The sequence below is a fragment of the Doryrhamphus excisus genome, linkage group LG8, assembly GCF_037039965.1.
Source record: "Doryrhamphus excisus strain RoL-2023G ecotype Guam linkage group LG8, RoL_Dexc_Guam_v1.1, whole genome shotgun sequence".
Lineage (NCBI taxonomy): Eukaryota > Metazoa > Chordata > Actinopteri > Syngnathiformes > Syngnathidae > Doryrhamphus > Doryrhamphus excisus.
In genome coordinates this window covers 21110696-21129047 of record NC_136364.1, presented here as the reverse complement: position 1 = coordinate 21129047, position 18352 = coordinate 21110696, and the positions used below count along the sequence as shown (strand labels likewise).

General features: G+C 40.7%; 1 protein-coding gene across 6 annotated transcripts in view; it reads left to right on the top strand.

The window, feature by feature from the left end:
* mecom (MDS1 and EVI1 complex locus) overlaps nt 1-18352 on the top strand; it is a 180821-nt gene that overhangs the window by 63035 nt on the left and 99434 nt on the right. For all 6 annotated transcript variants that reach the window (XM_058079545.2, XM_058079544.2, XM_058079543.2 and 3 more), the window contains exon 2: nt 17-369. In XM_058079545.2, the coding sequence (XP_057935528.2) occupies nt 17-369 (353 nt within the window). The remainder of the gene's footprint in view (nt 1-16; nt 370-18352) is intronic.

Sequence of the window (18352 nt, the reverse complement as noted above, 5' to 3'; positions counted from 1 at the left end):
TGTCTTACTCACACAGATGACGGAGACGCAGGGTTTGCCCCTAAATCTTCAGACATCTTAGAAGAAGATGCTTTTGGCACCGACGTTGGACCTCTGCAATCTTCAGCTTTGGTAGAGGAGCCAACATCCCCCTTTCTGTCAGAAGATGAGGTCTCCCCTGAGAGGCCTTCACCCTTCACACCGCACCCAAGCGTCTTTTTAAACCAAGAGGACTCGGCCATTCCTCTGGACTTTGAATTACGCGAGTCAGCTGTTCGAGGTGGGACACTGGGCATCTGGAGTCGCAGGAGCATTTACATCGGTGAGCGATTTGGACCATACATTGGAGAGCGAAGGTCTTCCCTCAGAGACCCAACTCAAGGCTGGGAGGTAGGAAAAAGTTGTATCTGAAGGTGTAGATGGCAAATGCATGTACAGTAAAGTCTCGTTATATCGATATTCTCGGGAGTCGGAAAAAATACCGATATAACTGGACTATCCATATATCCGATCCTGCGCCGAACTGCATTAAAAGTGGGCGGATCTTTGATATGGCATGTAATTTTCTCCTTGAGTTCATGGATTGCGTATCTAGCATGCTTTTGTACTACAATACATTTTGTACTACAGTAAATAAAAATAAACTTACGCTGTAGTGATTACCGGTTACCGGGACATAATTCACCCCGGAACTATCGATAGGGAAGGTGTTGCCACCCGGAGGGGTAGGCGCGAGGGACGGGTGTTTTCCGCTGTGTGTGCTGCACTCTGGTGGTGGAAGTGTGAAAAATAAAGTTGACTGGAAGCAGCCGTTCGCCGTGTTCTTTTTTGGTATTGAAATCCTTAAGCAAAGATTGATTTAAGCTGCTTTTGTATCGATATAAGCAGACCAAATTGGCTGGCGGGAGATGAAAAGGGCATCGTAGTAACCGGATATCATAATAACCGTGTATTGTACTAACGGAGCTAATTATATCATAAAAGACTAGAAATTTGGAAATGAAAATAGTATCGCAATAAGTAGTAATTCGTTTTAACCGATATCGATATAACGAGACTTTACTGTATGTTGCCTCAAGACGATCGGAGTAACCTTTCACAAATTTCACTAGAAATATGTTCCTAGTACTACGTCTTTTGGAATTTCGTATTCATTGCAGCATTGACAGCAATCGTCATCATCTTCAAATGTAACCCGCTGACCACAAGGCGGCTGTTTCTCTCTCGTAGTCACTGATGTAACGTTAGATTTGTGTCACTGAAAGAATAGTAGCTGAGGTTGTGCTCTTAACTCGATTAAAATGAAAAGCCATAAATCCTTGTTAGGGACCCAGTGCGACCATTGGCAAATCACATATTGGTTAGACGACAGAGGAAATCGAAGGTAGGGTCACAGGACAAGGTCAAAGGTTAGATGTGGTCTCCGTCAGTGTCAGGCCAGTTTTTTATTTTATGCATGAGGAACAGGAGCTTCACCTAATCTATTGGAATTGAGCCTTTCCAATTTGGAAAAGTTTTTTTTATTGAATGGTATACGCTAAAACCTAAACATCCCAACAAATAATGTTGGATGAAGGCTGCTGCTCATTTGGATTGCATCACTGTTATGACTTATTACTCTTCAACTCTTTGGTTTTAGGTGAAATCCAACAAAAAAAAGTTAAGTTTTCCAACCAGGACAATTGTTGTACAAGGAAACAACTCCTACCTTATTATTAACAGTCAAACTAACTAAGTGTCTTAAACAAGTTTTGTTTTAAACAAGAAAATCGAAGGTAGGGTCACAGGACAAGGTCAAAGGTTCAATGTGGTCTCCGTCAGTGACAGGCCAGTTTTTTAATTTATGGATGAGAACAGGAGCTTCACCTAATCTATTGGAATTGAGCCTTTCCAATTTGGGAATCAGGCTTTAGGTAAGTTTTAATGTTGGATGAGGACTGCTGTTCATTGGATTGCATCATTGTTATGACTTATTACTCTTCAACTCTTTGGTTTTAGGTGAAATCCAACAAAAAAAAAGTTGTGTTTTCCACCCATGACAATTGTTGTACAAGGAAACAACTCGTACCTTATTATTAACAGTCAAACTAACGAAGTGTCTTAAACGAGTTTTGCAGGTCATAGCAATAATAATGTACAAGCAAAGGGATTTACTGGTGCAAACTGGTTGGGCAAAAAAAATAAACAAACAAAAAAATCACAAATTCCAATCCAGCAGTATTTCCTGAGGCACTTCTATAATAAACACATTTATAAAAAAAAATAGCTGAGGAGGTGGGAATATGTGTGTTTATATGCATGTGTGTATGTGCGTGTGGGAGTGGTTAGAGAGGAACGATGGGATCTTGGTGAGGCAGCACTGTATCACAATGTTTAATTACCATCACGACAGGAAGCCATAACTCTTTCCATTAAGTAAATAAGTTGTAAAAAATTTATGATGAAATGCACATTATTCAGAATGGATATTTAGTGATGACATCCCTCTGCATTAAATATGGTAAATGCTATTCAGGGCTCCTGACCCCCCTCCCCCTCTCCATTCTCATGCCCCATCCCTTGCCCGTTGCTGGCACCCGTCCAATCTGCAGATCATCAATATGCCAATAAGGCTTTTGGAAGGTCTGTAAAAATAAAATTGATTTGGCAAATGTGAGTTAAGACAGATATGTTTGCTTTCATCATCAAATCCATGCATGATGAGATGATGTCACCAGCCGGGGGAACGATAAAGTGGCCCTCCCATCTGGACTGCTTGATGAAGAGCCCCGAGCGGCTGTAGCCGGTCTTGACAGATCGGGAGAAGTTTGTCACCAGCGAGGCCAGAGCTCCTCAGAACCATCAACATAAATTTGTGGGATTTATTCATAAAGGGGAAGCGTGAGTTATGGGCTCCATGATGCTTTATGAATACAGGAATAGTGACTTATGGGAAAGATAGCCTCAGTAAATAAAGGGCAGAGAGGCAGCTCTGAGGGGTCCGTTGGGCTGAGGTACTCACTCAATTTATAACATTGGATATGCCTGTATTGGAAAAGAGTATGATTTTGTTGTTTTAGTTTTTGTCAAAAACTAAAAAAAATCTTATCATGACAACCCTCTTATGCGTGCGGTTTGGAGGTGTGCCTTGGAAATGAACATACAGTATACAGCAGGGGTCTCAAACACACGGCCCGCGGGCCAAATGTGGCCCGCAGGACACTCGTTTGAGGCCCCCGCCTTGATATGATATGGATGCTGTATGGTATCATGTACCCAGAAAAAAATATTACATTTGATTAATGTTCATGTTAAAGGTTAAATAACTGTTAATAGTTATCCTCGCTATGCGTGTGGAAGTGGTAAGTTTTGGGATATTTAAGTTTAAAGGAAATAACTTGAAGGCTACCGTTTAGGTGGCTAGCTCTCTAGTTTGCGAGTTAGCATGTGTCTCAAGACCCTGCAGTTGCGCAATATGTTGTAAATAAAAAGAGTATAAATGTGACTATAGTCGTGTTTTGTCATGTCTACTGGGCTCTAATAATGCTTTGTTAATTTTAATCTGAAAAAATAATTTGTCTACCCACCAACTATATGTGGTTTCTTGAGATTTTATTATTTGCTGTTTTATTATTATTATTATTATTATATTTATTTATTACTGATTGATTGATTTTAGAAAAATAAAAATTAAGTGGAATTAACAGTGGAATGTTTTATCAGAGCTTTTCTTGTAGAAAATTGGAACCAAAGCGAAGTTTTTTAAACTTTTTAGTTTTTAATAAATGCGTTTTTTTGGGGGGAAACCTGATGCGGCCCAGTCTCACCCAGACCTGAGCTCCAGTGGCCCCCAAGTAAATTGAGTTTGAGACCCCTGGTATACAGCATCTAATCTTTCATGCACCCCTGATAACATTTCCAGGTGTTTTTGCAGAGATCTTTGGAAATAATGATAATATAATGCCTGGATGCCCGTCAGTACTTATTGTGTTGTCTCTGTGAGTAATTGGGCACAGTCGGGCACAGTGTCTGCCGTCAACAATGGAAAAGAGCTGGAGTCTGAGAGAGAGTTATCCAGGACTCAATGAGTCTTTAGGCTCAACCAAAAACCCGTAGCCTCATGGGATTTATTGGTCCCGCGTTTAAAAAGATGGGTGCCTCCTGCTGTCGGAGTGATGGGCGGAGCAGGTTAGGGGTCCAGGAAGGGATGGGAAGGTAGGCAAGGGCGGGACAGGGGTTCTTAAGGCTTTTGTCCTTCACTTGAGTGAGAGGCATAGGCAATAGTTTTGGTTGTGTGGGGGGTGGTGAAAGAGATTAGCAGTGATAGTGAATGGGAGTAAGGGATTAGGTGGCTGTGCCGGGCCTTTCTTGGCTCTCTGTCTGTCTCCTCAACCTCCCGGTCCTGAGAGGATGGAAAGATGGAGGGTGGAGAGGCAGATGCATGGTCACACGTCCTTCAAAGTGTTGTCAAGTCAAATACTTTACAATTCTAATAATCCTGTGAAATGGAAATTGTTTTGCTCCCGGTCCCTTTTCTCACAGACATATGCAAGTGGATGAAAGGCCAGTGGTTTCCTCTCGGAATGTGTTATGTCTATCTGCGAGAAGCAACGGTTGAAGTAATGGATAAAGATGTAGTCACTCGTACTGTATGTGTTGGACTATTTCAGTATGAATGGATTTTCTGAAACAAATCTGAGACAGGTGTTTTCTGTGATGTACTCATATGATATATACATATATGTGTGGATATTTTTTGCACTGGGATAAGCTGCTGTCCCGAATGAATGCAGATGTCTCCGGCTGGCTGGCTGTCTGTCTGTCTGCTGCGGACTGACGGCCTGTCACCTCTCCCTGTCACAAGGAGAAAGAGCCACTCTCAGGCCCGCCTAAAAGCCTCCTAATCCCCGAGGCCCTTGCCACATCCCATCCACTGTCAGAGAAGAGGGCCCTACCCACAACGGTGCTTAGAAGGGGCAGGCGCTTTGGGGATGAACCTCTCTGTCACTCATGCGATTCTCAGTGAAAACACATCTTCACATTTTCTCACAAAATGTACACACATTACAGTTTTTAAATCTGAGGGGGTAAAAAAAAAAAAAAAAAAAAAGCAATGTTGAATGGAGATTGTTGTGATTGGTGAGTGCATTGTGCTGCAGAAACGGCTGCACTGACATCATCGTGGCATCTGTTTTCTCTCATGAAAAGAACCCGGAACAGCTGCTAAGACACTGTGATGATAAAGGATTCTCACAAAATACTTAATTAGAAAGATTTGTCAGTAAAATGACCAGTAAAAAGTATTGTTTTAAGACAAAACTGTCTCATATATAAAGTCAAACCTCGATTGATTTTGCTTTGGTTTTAGTGTTGGTACCCAACACTAAATTTTGTGATAATTAGTTTACTATGGTATTCTGGAAAGAACATTCATTTGGTAAACTCATATGAGAACGTTGCACATACACCACGTACGAAAACGGTACCTCATAGTGTCTGCTTGTGCCAATGGAAAACATTTCTAAGAATGCAGATGCCATGGCAAGCTAAATTAGTATGTTTTTTTTTGTTTTGAATAGCGCTGGCCATAATCCCGTTGAATTGGCATCATCTGTGAACCTGCTGAGCTATCCTAGGCCTCTAACTTCCTGATTCAACCATGCGGGTCTTCTTTTGTCTCTTCGGGTGTGTGTGGCAGAGATGAGCCGCTTGTTCAGCTCTGCCAGAGCTTGATTGTCTTGGAGTGATGTCCATTGAAAATCCCAAAGACAAAACAAGCCAAGGGTTCATCGCCCTGCCTCACAGTTAATTTGGTAATCCCTCTCTTTGAGTTAATCTGTTGTTTGTTGGTGCTGGTGGAGGCCAGTGTGTGTCTGGCGGTGGGGGTTATTGACGTTCTAATCTCATGTGAGAAAAGCCAGGAATGAAAACGGCCACCACGGACAGAACACGTCAGGGGGATTCCCTTGCATAAACAAGTCTGATGCATTTTGTCCAAAGCAAATTCTGTCAACTTCTGAAAATTATTGAACTCATTTTTGATTTTCTGCAATGTTTTAAACACGGACTCCCCTACTCCTTCATCATCTCCTCCTCATGCCCTCCTCCTTCCTGTCTCTCTGTTTGAGTTCCCAGCAGGGAGGGGAAGTAAGTTAACTAACTGAACAAAGTCAGAGTGAATTGCAGGAGGACAAAAGCGGGTGAGTGGAAGCCCTGGTAGTCGGAAGGTGTAGCCAGCCGCACAAAGCCAGGTGAAGGAGGCCCTCATCGGGGGTCAGTCAGAGAAGGGTAAAGGTCATAGGCCATAATAGATTTTAGGTGAATGGAAGGCAGTATTTGATTGAAGAGAGGTTTGGAAAGGGGGGGGGGGGGGATTTCTAGGCCCACTTCATCTAACCCAGGGGTGTCCAAACTTTTTCCACTATGGACTGCATACTGAAAGAGTATGTGTAGAGTGTGGGGGCTGAAAATGCCTTTTTTGATATATTCCTTTTATTATCAGTGACAAAGTTCATTATTTTTACAAAAAAGTCAACTTTCTCCTTGTAATTTTTTTCTCCTAAAATTGTGCCTTTATTCCCATAATATTTGGACTTTTGGACAAATTTTTTTTTTTAGTTTTTTCATATTTTTTTTTCAATATTTCAAATGATTTAAATTCACGCTATTTATAATATGATGACTTTACTCTTTTCATATTTCATCTTTAGTCTTGTTTTTGGCCCTTTCTTTTGTTTTTGTTTGCCGTCTCCAAATTGTCCACAGTTATGAATGTGAGTGTGAATGGTTGTTTGTCGATATGTGCCCCGTGATTGGCTGCCGACCAGTCCAGTTTGTACACCGCCTCTCACCCAAAGTCAGCTAGGATAGGCTCCAGCGTATGCAACCCCATCTAACCTGTCTTGATTAAATCAAAAGTCCAACTGATGGCTTCTAGTAAGAGTCACAACAACGCGTACCCTAATGAGAACTCAATCGGCGGGGTGATCAGATTGTCCAGACCAGGGGTGCCTAGGGGTCGGCAACCTTCAGCATTAAAAGCCTGTGCCTCCTCTGACATTAAAAAAAATAGTCTGCAGCTGCAAAACATTACACAGCTTATAAACTTGTAAAAATTGAAATATTTTTTAAATGTTGCCTATTTCGAAAAAACACCACACTCGCTGAAGGGAGCCACAGGTTGCCGACCCCTGGCCTAGCTACAGACATGATAGGTGCACTGACGCATCACTGCTATACGACAGACTGTCTTTATGGGCTCTTAGTACTCAAGAACTCAAAATTGATTTCAATACCATGAAACATCTTAGGGATGAATCGGAACCAATGGTGACCAATGACCCGTTCTTCTCGATGAATGGACAAAAATTCACACTTGCTTACTAACAAAAAAATACGACTCTGGTTTCCCGGCAAAGGGGAGAGACAAAGGTAGAAGTGAAAATTAAGGGGACCTCTAAAAATTGTGCAGGAAAGAAAGGTGATGAATTCCGTGTGCAGGACCATATAGCCACCTTATCTAGGGGACGATAGGCTAAGGGCCTTCTCCTAAAACACACAGCTGATTGTTTCCAAATGTCTTCCCAATGGGAAAAGGTTAGAGAGTGGGAGAGACAGCGACTCCAGGGCAGAGCTTGCAAGCTTTTTATTGGTCCAATTCAAGGTAAATGGAGACAGAACAGCAACTCTGTCCAGGTTTTCCTGCCCCCAGTTGCTGCTAGTGCTTAACTAAGAGTCAGATCGCATTACCCAAGCAGTAAATCTAAGTACCGGTTAACGCAAATAATCACATGCTAATACTGCTTTACCAAACCACTTTCTCTAAGTCTGTGGTCAGAGTGGTGCAAACAGGGACCATCTAAGACCTAGTCCGAGTGTGGTCTTAGCCTTTATTCCACTTTTTTTGGGACCTACAGAGGGCTTCTTCATAGATATCACTGTAGTAACCTCGTCTTATTCTCCACCTAAATTTTAAAAGGTGATAAAGTACAGTTAGAATATTTATTAATGGCTTTTAGGACATAAAACAGAGGGGTCGAACCACATTGAGAACAGTAGTACCCGTGCCCCATTCCAATTATTCCATATTGCTACTCCAATTAGTGTAGGTCCAAAAGCAGAACTAAGAGCTGCCACATTCATAGAGAGAGAAAGCAGAGGCCCCGGGTGGCAATAATGAGGTCTTAACCCCAACTTTCCTCCATTATGTCATAATACTTTAATTCAATCCATACGATAACTTGCTGTGCACACGTATGTTATTATTGTAAAGTCAATATTTGTGAGCTGCCCCTTGCGATATTCCCTAACGGTATTCCCCAGGTATTACTGCAAACAGCTAAAAATTGTTGAAGAGCAAAGATCATTTGTTATGTCAAAAAATATACTGTATATGTTCTGTATTCTGAATTCTGACATAAGTTAGTAAATCCCAAGTGTGCAGGAATTATTCTTAGGAAATTAGTCATTCATAAAGAATTACAAATGCAACTTTTACTGTTTAGGTCAAAGGTGTCCTTTCAGCAAATGCCGCATAAGAAAAAGTCGTTTTTTTTTTAAATTTTGGGGTTTTTAGGGTTTTTATACATTCATTCATTTTCTACCGCTTTTTCCGCACAAGGGTCGTGGGGGTGCTGGAGCCCATCACAGCTGCCCCCAGGCGAGAAGCGGGGCACAACCCGGACTGGTGGCCAGCCAATCACAGGGCACATATAGACAAACAACCATTCACACTCACATTCATACCTATGGACAATTTGGAGTCGCTAATTAACCTAGCATGTTTTTTGGAATCTGGGAGGAAACCGGAGTACCCGGAGAGAATCCTGGTCCTCCTAGCTGTGAGGTCTACGCAGTAACCACTCGACCACCGTGCCGCCCGGGTTTTTATAAAGTCATGGAAAATATTATTTGACTATTTGAATGCCAGGTACAATTTAAGCTACCATTATTTGGATAAATATAACGTTTTATTTCTTGGCAATGCATTACTATAGTTATATATTATATTTGTTATTTTTGTGATCCAAACCAATGTACCTTAATTTGTACCAGGCATTAAAATGAATCAATAAACCGATGAAACAAGATTGATGTAATAATTTCTTTGACTGTATGTATTTAAAGTCAGCATTTTGCTATTAGCAGTCCTATTAACAACATGTTTTTTTCATGCTGTAGTTTAAAAAAAAAATAAAAAATACTGTCTGGTACATTGATAAAACATGTAAGTCGCAGGACCAAGACTGAAATCATTTCTGAAGATTATAAAGAGAGAAGCCAGCGATTACAATAATACAACTAAAAAGCCTCATCAATCATCTGCAAGAGCTCCCTCTAACATGCAGGATACATATGCAGCAAGTCAGACTTCATTTGTGTTCTTCAGAGAAACATTTCTTGTTTACACTCACAGTGACTCCCAGGAATGTTTTTCTTAACTCTATTACAGACATTTTTTGCAAGGTATCATTTTCATAGTCTGCACTGTTCATTGTTTGAAGATGTAAATTGAGCAATAAAAAGGGAACCTGTTAGAAATATTGGATTAGACATCCAGCATGCTGAATGGTCATATGTTTTGAGTTATACCCCCCCCCCCCTATCCCCTTCTTATTTTAAGAATAGGGTTGAACTCTCTACATTGTAGTCACCCATAAATCCACAGATAAATGCAACTCACTCAAGCATAGATGTTGCAGAAAAGGATGGTGTTTCTCCCAGAGGAGAACGTGGAAGGGTGAGAATAATGTAAAACAAAGCTTGTGCATATTCACCATGAGGGTCGCCTGTGAGGAGATAGAATTGTTTAAGTAAGACGTTCAGACAGGGAGAGAGCCGCAGTGATAGATGAGGTAGAGAAGCAACAAAGATGGATATATAGAAGAGTAAAAGAAGAGAAAATCAATCAAAGTGAGTGAATCACCCAAGAACTTAGGGAAAAGAATCCAATGCCCTGTCTCTTGTGTGTGCAAAGGGAGCCACATTTCCCTACGGAGTGTTCCCGAGTCTGTAATAGGATTTTCCAGGCTACAGCGGGTAGTCTCGGAGAGATCTTTGTTCATGGGTGCTCACAGATAAGGGTTAATGCAACCCAAAGGTTCCTCCTCTACACGGGGCGCTCTGGGAGTCTGTCGCTCCCTCCTTGTCGGCCTGCAATGTCAGCATCGATCCGTCACAAAGGATTTCTCCCTGCCGAACTCAGTGGCCATTTCTGACATCTCCAACAAACTAATTGTTATCTCCATTCCTGGCGAGCCCTGTGAAGTCATAATGAGTTAGCCTTCTCCGCACAGATGAGAAAACGGCCGTGTAATTACGAGAAGCTACCGCAAGGCCATACTGTACGCGGGGTTTAAGACATCTGCATAGATCAATGTTTTTAGCACTCCGTCGTGTTTTAACATCCATTGTGATAGTTTCGGACAGATTCCGATTGGGCTTTGTGGTTCTCCTCTCTGTCCCTGACATACTATGATCCGGTCCATCCCCAGTCCAGGACCATATATCATTGGGTTATTGCATACTCACAAATGCTCTGTGATGGACATCATCCTGGTGTCTAGCCCGAAGTCGATTGGGATCGCCACAGAATTTCCATATTTTTTTTTTTGTACTGAATCCTACAAAAGTCCCTGACATACTAGGACCCGGTCCACCCCCAGTCCATGTTGAGAAATGTTGAGAATTCTGATGCTACCTGTTGAACAACAGGTTGTTCTATTGTATTAGCTGTAATAAGCTAGCTGAAATGGAGGGATGATGAGCTGTCGTTAATGCATACTCACAAATGCTCTGTGATGGACGGAAAATCCATCCTGGTGTCTTGCCCAAAGTCGATTGGGATCGCCACAGAATTTCCATATATATATATTTTTTTTGTACTGAATCCTACAAAAGGACTCGGTCCACACCCAGTCCAGGACCATATATAATTTTACGAACACTAGACTTACATTTCTTCAGCAACTACCAAAGCCCTTTGGGGGGGACAAAAACTTATTTGGTATGTGAGAACACCCACTTTTGGAAAATGAAATTCTGAGTGATTTTGTGTAATGTTGAGATTTCTGATGCTACCTGTTGAACAGCAGGTCGTTGTACTTTATTAGCTTGAATTAGCTAGCTGAAGTTGGGGCATAATGAGCTGTCTTTCATGCATACTCACAAATGCTCTGTGATGGACGGAAAATCCATCCTTGTGTCTTGCCCGAAGTCGATTGGGATCGCCACAGAATTTCCATTTTTTTTTTGTGTACTGAATCCTAGAAAAATCTCTGGTATACTAGGACCCGGTCCACCCCCAGTCCAGGACCATATATCATTTTATGAGACTTACATTTTCTGAGCAACTACTAGTGATTTTGTGTAATGTTGAGAATTCAGATATACTTTAAAATAGCAATCCCTGCATTCCTTCTCTGGATAGGTTGCTACCTGTTGAACAGCAGGTTGTTCTTTTGTATTAGCTTTAATAGGCTAGCTGAAATGGGGGGATAATGAGCTGTCGTTAATGCATACTCACAAATGCTCTGTGATGGACAGAAAATCCATCCTGGTGTCTTGCCCGAAGTCGATTGGGATCGCCACAGAATTTCCACTGAATCCACTGCACTGAATCCTGGGTCCTTACAAATTATGCTATTGCCACCTATGGTAATGGTAATGGTTTTATTTCATTTGAACATGCATCAGATTACAATTGAGTGCATCCCATAATCAGTTCACAGTTCCACATGTCCAAAAGGAGTAGGAAGAAGCAAAGCTTATTAAATCCTACCCCTCCATCTGGTACTTTTACAATCAGTAACTGTTACATTTGTTCACTTCCTGCTTTCCATAATACAGTTTTTTTTTTTTTTTAATAATGTACCTCGTACCGAAGTACGAGGTGATATGAGCATCCAATGCCATAATGGGTACCATAGTAAGTGTCAATATAGTGATATATATAGCACATCATGACTGGTTCAAGACTCTTCATCCTTGTATTTAGCAAACATCAACTGCTTGTATTGTTTCTTGAATTGGTTCATCGTTGTGCATTGTTTGATTTCCTTACTCAATCCATTCCATAGTTTGATTCCACATACTGAAATGCTATGGCTTTTTAACGTAGTCCTAGCATATAAGTGTTTCAAATGTACTTCTTCCCTGAGATCATATTTCTCCTCTCTTGTAGAGAAGTATTGGATGACATTTTTATCTAATTGCTTATTTTTAGCCTTATGCTAAAACAACACAATAATGATAGCATATTTTATGACAGTATCATACAATGATGATCAGGGACGACCGAGGGTCAAGAACGTCATTTAAAAAGCCTGAAAGGGATTATGCATCCATCCAGTTCTCATACTCTTACACCCGTCCCTCTCATCAATACGCTACCCGTGTATCTTGTCATCATTGAGATATAGATGCAACTCTAATAGTTAGTAGTTAGTAGACTGCAATGGCAATGTTGATACAACCAGGCAGTTTCCAATATTTCTGGAACAGTAAAAGTGTTTATTCACTTTAAAGCCCCATGGAAAGCACCGGCTTCCATTTGCAACAGCCCAACTTGGTGATTTCACCACTGTTGACGTGAAGAAGGCCCTTGCCAAAGGTGGTCTTCCCTCACTGTTTTACATTCCACGTTTCCACCAGTCTCCGCCGTCCTTGTGTGTTTGGATGGCCCCGCCGCTGTGTCAGAGTGTGAGGGACTGCTGTTTTTCTTACAGACCAGATCAAGACAAGAGATGGGCCCAGGGGGGCTTGAGGATATGTGAAGCTTCTGACATGTCCCGTAAATCTGGGATGTCCCATCTCCACTGCCCGATCAGTGCGCAGCGATGTGAACGGCAATGAGGCGTGAGGATGAACATTCCTCAGGCCGTTCTCACAGACAAACCCCAGGGTTTTTGCTCAGAGAAGAATCATTTTGTGCCCCTCGTTTCTGATTTGTGATCTGTTTACTTCTGTAAAATGTCTGTCTTTTCACTTATGTCAACTCGGATAAGCCCCCAAATACCAATTGCTCTTTCAATTGCTATAGTTTATTGTGATCAGTTTATTGTAAGACATGGACTAAGAGTGATTGATGCCAGAGTGGGGCGAATACTCGGAAAATTAGGTGAAGTACTTGCAGTACTTTTAATTTCATAATCCCAGTGTCTGCCAGTTCTATGCTGCTGACTGCATTTGCATTTAATATATTTAATACATTTTTTGTCTGTGTTGTTTATACTGTTCAGGGTCATAAGGAACCGTGGTGCATCAGTCAATTTCTGAGCAGTACATATAAAATTAATATTGTATAATTGCTTTTGCATGAATTATGTACAAATATTGTGTCAATTACTAGTTTGGGCCTTGTGTCCATGTGGATCTGAGAAGACTAATTACCAGGAAACAGAAAGACAACAAGCTGTATATTATCTGTGTTGTTTATACTGTTTAAGGTCATAAGGAACCGTGGTGCATCAGTCAATTTCTGAGCAGTACATATAAAATTAATATTGTATAATTGCTTTAGCAAGAATTATGCACAAATATTGTTCTATTACTAGTTTGGGTCTTGTGTCCATGTGGGTCTGAGAAGACTAATTACCAGGAAACAGAAAGACAACAAGCTGTATATTATCTGTGTTGTTTATACTGTTTAAGGTCATAAGGAACCGTGGTGCATCAGTCAATTTCTGAGCAGTACATATAAAATTAATATTGTATAATTGCTTTAGCAAGAATTATGCACAAATATTGTTCTATTACTAGTTTGGGCCTTGTGTCCATGTGGATCTGAGAAGACTAATTACCAGGAAACAGAAAGCAAGTAAACCGATGCCAAGTGACAGACACAACAGAGGCGACTGACCCAAGAAAACAGCCAGCCCATCTTGTCCTTCTTCCCTTCATCCAGTCAGCCGCATAAGCAACGTTAAGATAGATTTTTCACCCAAATACCAATTGCTTTTTCATAGCTATAGTTTATTGTGGTCAGTTTATCGTAAGACATGGACTAAGGGTGATTGATGCCAGAGTGGGGCGAATACTCAGAAAATTAGGTGAAGTACTTGCAGTACTTTTAATTTCATAATCCCAGTGTCTGCCAGTTCTATGCTGCTGACTGCATTTGCATTTAATATATTTTCGGTGTTGTTTACACTGTTTAGGGTCATAAGGAACCGTGGTGCATCAGTCAATTTCTGAGCAGTACATATAAAATTAATATTGTATAATTGCTTTAGCAAGAATTTTGCACAAATATTGTTCTATTACTAGTTTGGGTCTTGTGTCCATGTGGATCTGAGAAGACTAATTACCAGGAAACAGAAAGACAACAAGCTGTATATTTTCTGTGTTGTTTATACTATTTAAGGTCATAAGGAACCGTGGTGCATCAGTCAATTTCTGAGCAGTACACATGAAAATTAATATTGTATCATTGCTTTTGCATGAATTATGCACAAATATTGTTCTATTACTAGTTTGGGCCTTGTGTCCATGTGGATCTGAGAAGACTAATTACCAGGAAACAGAAAGCAAGTAAACCGATGCCAAGTGACAGACACAACAGAGGCGACTGACCCAAGAAAACAGCCAGCCCATCTTGTCCTTCTTCCCTTCATCCAGTCAGCCGCGTAAGCAACGTTAGCTAGATTTTTCACCCAAATAGAAATGCAGCCTGTCACTTCCACGCAGCCTCCAACCGCTCTGTCTGTCTAATCCGTCATTGCGCACAGGCAGCCCCGCAAATAGGCCTGCCACTCTCACTGTCATCTGAGTAACAGATGTCCCCTGTTACCACGAGGCCAGGCTACACACAGGTCGACTTTAGCCCCTTTTGCCCCCTCCTGGAACATTTGCACACAGTCCACTCCTTGCAACACTTTTCCAACTGAAGATACTTGGTGCACAAGCGTTAGTGGTGTTTAGACACCCTGTCTGTGTAGGTATGCAATGAATTTTACCATCCTCTAAAGATACACACACGTCTTGCTTCAATCCCTTAAATTGTCAAAAGCAATGGTCCAATAAGGTCAGTGCTAGGTGAAATAAATTACCTCCCGGATTGGTAACCTAACAGCCATCATAAATAATGTAGACCAATTCAAAAGGGAAGATGGGGTATTAGAAGCTATTTACACTGCTGCACCCAAGCTATTGATCACGTCCCATAGATAAGAATGTGATGATGTCATGGTTATTTATGGTGATTCTTGGTGGTCGGCCACAAAGAAAAGCTTTAGGGTTACATTTTTGAAGAGAGGCTGCTTTCTGATACTAATAAACGATGCACTACGAATAAAAAATCACTCCACACTCTTTATTGCTCTCTGGTTCTACCATATCTTACTTATTGTGTGGAAATATGGGATAATAACTATAAAAGCAATCTTCACTCGCTAAATGTACTGCAAAAAAAGGTCAGTAAGGATAATTCATAATGCCGCCTACAGAGAACATACTAACTCCTTATTTCTAAAATCACAAATACTTCAACTTGCTGATATAGTTCATCTTCAAACAGCTAAAATAATGCATAAGGCTAAAAATAACCAATTAGCTAAAAATGACATCCAATACTTCTCTACAAGAGAGGAGAAATATGATCTCAGGGAAGAAGTACATTTGAAACACTTCTATGCTAGGACTACGTTAAAAAGCCATAGCATTTCAGTATGTGGAATCAAACTATGGAATGGATTGAGTAAGACCCTCAAACAATGCACAACAATGAGCCAATTCAAGAAACAATACAATAACTATCACCTCCTACTTCGGTAAGGTTCATTATTTAAAAAAAAAACAAAAAAAAAACCTTTTACTGTATTATGGAAAGCAGGAAGTGAACAAATGTAACAGTTACTGATTGTAAAAGAACCAGATGGAGGGGTAGGATTTAATAAGCTTTGCTTCTTCCTACTCCTTTTGGACATGTGGAACTGTGAACTAATTATGTGATGCAGTCTGATGCATGTTCAAATGAAATAAAACCATTACCATTACCATTACCATTACAAGGGTGCATCAAAATTACCTTGTACATATATACACAACATAAAGACAAGGATGCACAATGCCTCTGGTGTGATCGGGCGCGTAAAGTGTCAGAGAGAATAGCTAAGAGGCAAAACAGTACATCTTTGTCTCTCAGGTCTATAAAACTTTCCATCCTCCATTTGGTGTGCGATCCAGTGAGCCAAAGGCCATATTCAATAAGTCTGAGACAGAATTACCATTCTGCCATCAGGAGTCAACATAAATTCATGAACCTCGATTGTGTCTGAGGAGTTGTGAGAACTACGTATATGAGGTACACAGGCTGGTTTGCCTAAGTACATTTGCGTACAGAAATGTAAACAGTACCTTTTGAGCAGCTACACACGATAACCAGAGCATAAAGCTTTATAGTTCTTCCAGAATCTGCACCTATTCGTCTCGTTATATCGATATCGGTTAAAACGAATTACTACTTATTACGATACTATTTTCATTTCCCGGCAAATTTCTAGTCTTTTATGATATAATTAGCTCCGTTAGTACGATACACGGTTATTATGATAATCCGGTTACTACGATGCCCTTTTCATCTCCCGCCAGCCAATTTGGTCTGCTTATATCGATACAAAAGCAGCTTAAATCAATCTTTGCTTAAGGATTTCAATACCAAAAAAGAACACGGCGAACGGCTGCTTCCAGTCAACTTTATTTTTCACACTTCCACCACCAGAGTGCAGCACACACAGCGGAAAACACCCGTCCCTCGCGCCTACGCCTCCGGGTGGTAACACCTTCCCTATCGATAGTTCCGGGGTGAATTATGTCCCGGTAACCGGTAATCACTACACCGTAAGTTTATTTTTATTTACTGTAGTACAAAATGTATTGTAGTACAAAAGCATGCTAGATACGCAATCCATGAACTCAAGGAGAAAATTACATGCCATAATCAAAGATCCGCCCACTTTTAATGCAGTTTGGTGCAGGATCGGATATATGGATAGTCCGGTATTTTTTCTGACTCCCGAGAATATCGATATAACGAGCTTTTACTGTATTTCTTTGGATTTCGTGGTTTCCAGCAAAAACGGTTTGTTTTAATGTATTTCACCCACACCTACTTTGCTGTGGTTGGTCACATTTGTGAGAACTTTAAAGGACTTCCAGTTTGTGCCACTAGCTGCAAACGGTATAGGAGTTGATAATCAATGGCGATTTTTAAAATATCCACTTTTAGCATACATCCATATGTGTTGGATTCCGAATCTGATCCGGAAGTAGAGACTGGACAGTCCGAAGTTTCTCAAGAAAAAAGGTTACTTGGAGACGTCTCTCTCAATGGTAAGTACCTTTAGCATTTTAGCGTAGCATCGTTAACATGCAATGTGTTTTGTGGGACTACCAGTGTATAAAAAAACTTGGGTAGAGCCACTAATTGTGGTGGGAAAAGGCTATTAGCAAACCTGCTACCAGTTTGCTATACAGACAAACGCTTTTGCTTCATGATTTACACAAAATAAACACAGTTAGGACACTGAGAAATGACTTACTGCTTGCCCTTCGGACTCTTCCGCACGACCAAGTAACGTTGAAAAGGCGTAGGGCTTCAGTAAGTTTTTTTGGCTAGTCCAGCTGCATATTGGCCCATGTTCACAAAACAGTCCAGTGTGAAATGCCGTTAACGGATTAAAATGCATTTCTTTGGTAGTAGCGAATCAGGAACTCTAACCATTTGTGCCTGATGGTGGCGTCTTTAGGAATCGTAAACAAATGTGGCTTTCCCGTACTAGCAACGTAAACAGAGCATCAATGCTTGGAGGAGGGCAGAGAGTTTATACTGTAGATAAGGAAGTCCGCCCCTTTGTGATGTCACAAAGGAACGGTTTTACCACGCCTTTTCAAACCGAGCGTTTTGAGACATCCCCATCTTTTTTCAGGGTCACTACCAAATGCGCAAACATTAATATCTGAAATTTTGGCATGGTCTAACACAAGAATACTACATTTTAACTACATTTATCAATCAGAAAAGTGGAAAAAGCATAATTGGCCAACAGCAGTGCTCAGCTTTTTGCACATTCTCTGTATTTGATCATTTCATGTATATTATTGAAGCATTTATATTACTTTCTGTTGTGCATGCATTTCACAGAATTTCTTAAAAATCAAAAAGCATTATTTTGGTCACCAGTGTCTGGTCACCGGTCAATCACAGAATGTAAAAACACCTGAAAAGTTAGGAAATCGATTTCACAAAGCTGAAGAAATTGAAATAGTAAATTGTAAAAACTGTAAAACTAGAATTGTGTACTGTGAATGTGTATTTTGTTTTTAAATCTAGAAATAGGTTTGTGTATGTAAAAATATTTTTTTTCGTAATTTCAGATCCGTAGTTACTGTACTGTCC